Source organism: Eulemur rufifrons, chromosome 16 (assembly GCF_041146395.1).
Source record: "Eulemur rufifrons isolate Redbay chromosome 16, OSU_ERuf_1, whole genome shotgun sequence".
NCBI lineage: Eukaryota > Metazoa > Chordata > Mammalia > Primates > Lemuridae > Eulemur > Eulemur rufifrons.
The window spans coordinates 37,819,716-37,822,055 of record NC_090998.1 but is presented as its reverse complement, the minus strand read 5'-3'; the positions used below and the strand labels follow the sequence as shown (position 1 = coordinate 37,822,055).

The window sequence follows — 2,340 nt, the reverse complement described above, 5'->3', positions numbered from 1 at the left end:
GAATAGATAATGTCCCTGCTCCTACCTAAATCCTTTTGATTTAAATTTAATCCTCTCTCCACTTTTCAAGTAATTCACTCCTGAAATTTTCCCCTCTCTCTCTTTCTCATCAGAAACTCTCTTCAAATGACTCACTCTCATCAGCATAAAAAATATTCTAACTAAAAAAAGATTATAATAAAAGATAGTGATGGTTAATTTAGAATACCAGTGATATAATGGTGACCAGGAATTTGGCTTTTAAATATCTGAACATGGGTTTTTGGACAGTACTGAAAAGACATTTTAGAGAAGAAGATCTAGGTGCTGGAGTAACTAAGGGGCATTAAAGGACTTTTGGTGGAACTTGTTTCTTATTTTCCAGGAAGAACACTTGTCTACATGGCCATGGAAAACAACACTGCTCTGAGTGAGTTTGTTCTTCTTGGACTGTCTACTGACCCCTACATTCAGGCTATACTCTTTGTGCTGTTCCTTCTGATTTACCTCCTCACACTGATGGGGAATTTTTTGATGCTGCTGGTGATTAGGGCTGATTCTCACCTCCACACACCCATGTACTTCTTCTTGAGACAACTGTCCTTCCTGGACCTCTGCCACTCATCTATCACAGCTCCCAAGATGCTGGAGAATCTACTTTCTGAAAGCAAAACCATCTTTGTAGAGAGCTGCTTCATTCAGGCCTTCTTTGTGTTTGCCACCGGTGGCACTGAGGCCTGTCTGCTGGCTGTCATGGCCTATGACCGCTATGTTGCCATCAGCTCCCCTCTGCTCTATGGCCAGGTGATGAGCAACCAGCTCTGTCTTGGGCTGGTGTGGGGCTCCTGGGGCCTGGGCTTTGTTGATGCGCTCATCAATGTCCTTCTTGCTGTCAATTTAGACTTTTGTGAGGGCCAAACTATTCCCCACTTCAGCTGTGAACTATCTTCTCTATTCCCTCTGTCTTGCTCTGATACCTCTGCCAACTTCAGACTCCTGATCTGCTCCTCTGTCTTGCATTTCTTTGGAACCTTCATGATGATTGTTTCTTCCTATGTCCGGATTGTCTCCACCATCCTGAGCATTAGCTCCACCTCAGGCAGAAGCAAGGCCTTTTCCACCTGCTTTTCTCATCTCACTACTGTGATTTTGTTCTATGGCTCAGGTTTCATCAGCTATCTCTTGCCAACTTCAGGTTCCCTTTTGGAAATGATTGTCTCCTTGCAGTACAGTGTGATTGCACCCATGCTGAACCCCCTCATCTACAGCCTGAAGAACAAGGAGGTGAAGGCAGAAATGGGAAGAATGTTCAGAAAACATTTCCTTCCTCTCATGTAGCAGATGCAAAGTCATGATGAAAAGGAAACCGAGCTGTTATGCTACCTGATCAGAAAATGGACTTTAAGGAAAGTTTCTTGATTGCCCATGCCGCAAGATGCCACAGGAAACACGGTGGCATTTACCCCCCTGGAAATGCTTGTAAAGAGGACAGAGAACTCTTATGATGAATGAGGTTAAGAATTATTTAGAGAAGGAGAAATGAATCAGATAATCCTCTTTTCCAGGAGGTCATTTTACAAAGATGTTGATTTATTATTCATATCGACATGAGCATCTATTGCTATTAGTTGCTCATTACCCCTTCCTACTTCTTCTAATAATTACACCCCAAATCCTTAGGAAAACTGCTTCCCTCAAATTCATACGGCCATAAAGGGGGAGGGGTGATACTGTAACTCAAGATAGGCTAACCGTTCTACCCTGTTTTCCTGACCACGCTTTGGGGCAAGGAGTAAAACAGAGACAAGCGAAGCTATTCAGAATCTTTCTCTAGAAAATTAGAATGTTGAACAGAAATGAACAAAAAGAACGACAGCATTTGAAACAAAGTCAATCTACAGTGTCTAAAGAGACTATGAACCCTGCTCCCCTGGTAGCTGTCTTTCCTGGGGTCATATTTTTAATAAAAATGGTAATAATAGCAAATTTGGTACGTTTCTTAACTTTTGCCAAGAAGTATACTAAGTTGCTGTGGTAGGAAGATATCCTCCTAATCCCTGAAATCTGTGAATATGCTGTGTTACATGGCAAAAGGGACTGGGCAGATGTAATTAAGATTAGAGACATTAAAATAGGAAGTGTATCCTAGATCATCCAGGTAGATACATCTAATCACATGAATCCTTAAAAGCAATGAACCTTCTCCAGCTGTAGGCAGGAAAGATAAGGCAGAAGGGAACATTAGAGATAATTTAAGCATGAGAAGGACTCAGCCCACCATTGCTGGCTTTCATGATGGAGGAGGCCATAAGCCAGGGATTGTGGGTGGCTTTTAGAACCTGAAAACAACACACAGTCAAC

General features: G+C 42.2%; 1 protein-coding gene across 1 annotated transcript; it reads left to right on the top strand.

The window, feature by feature from the left end:
* Positions 1–387: 387 nt before the first annotated feature.
* LOC138397270 (olfactory receptor 8S1-like) lies at positions 388–1,317 on the top strand. Its single transcript, XM_069491220.1, has one exon. The coding sequence runs from the start codon at positions 388–390 to the stop codon at positions 1,315–1,317; it is 930 nt and encodes a 309-aa protein (XP_069347321.1).
* The last annotated feature ends 1,023 nt before the right edge of the window (positions 1,318–2,340 follow it).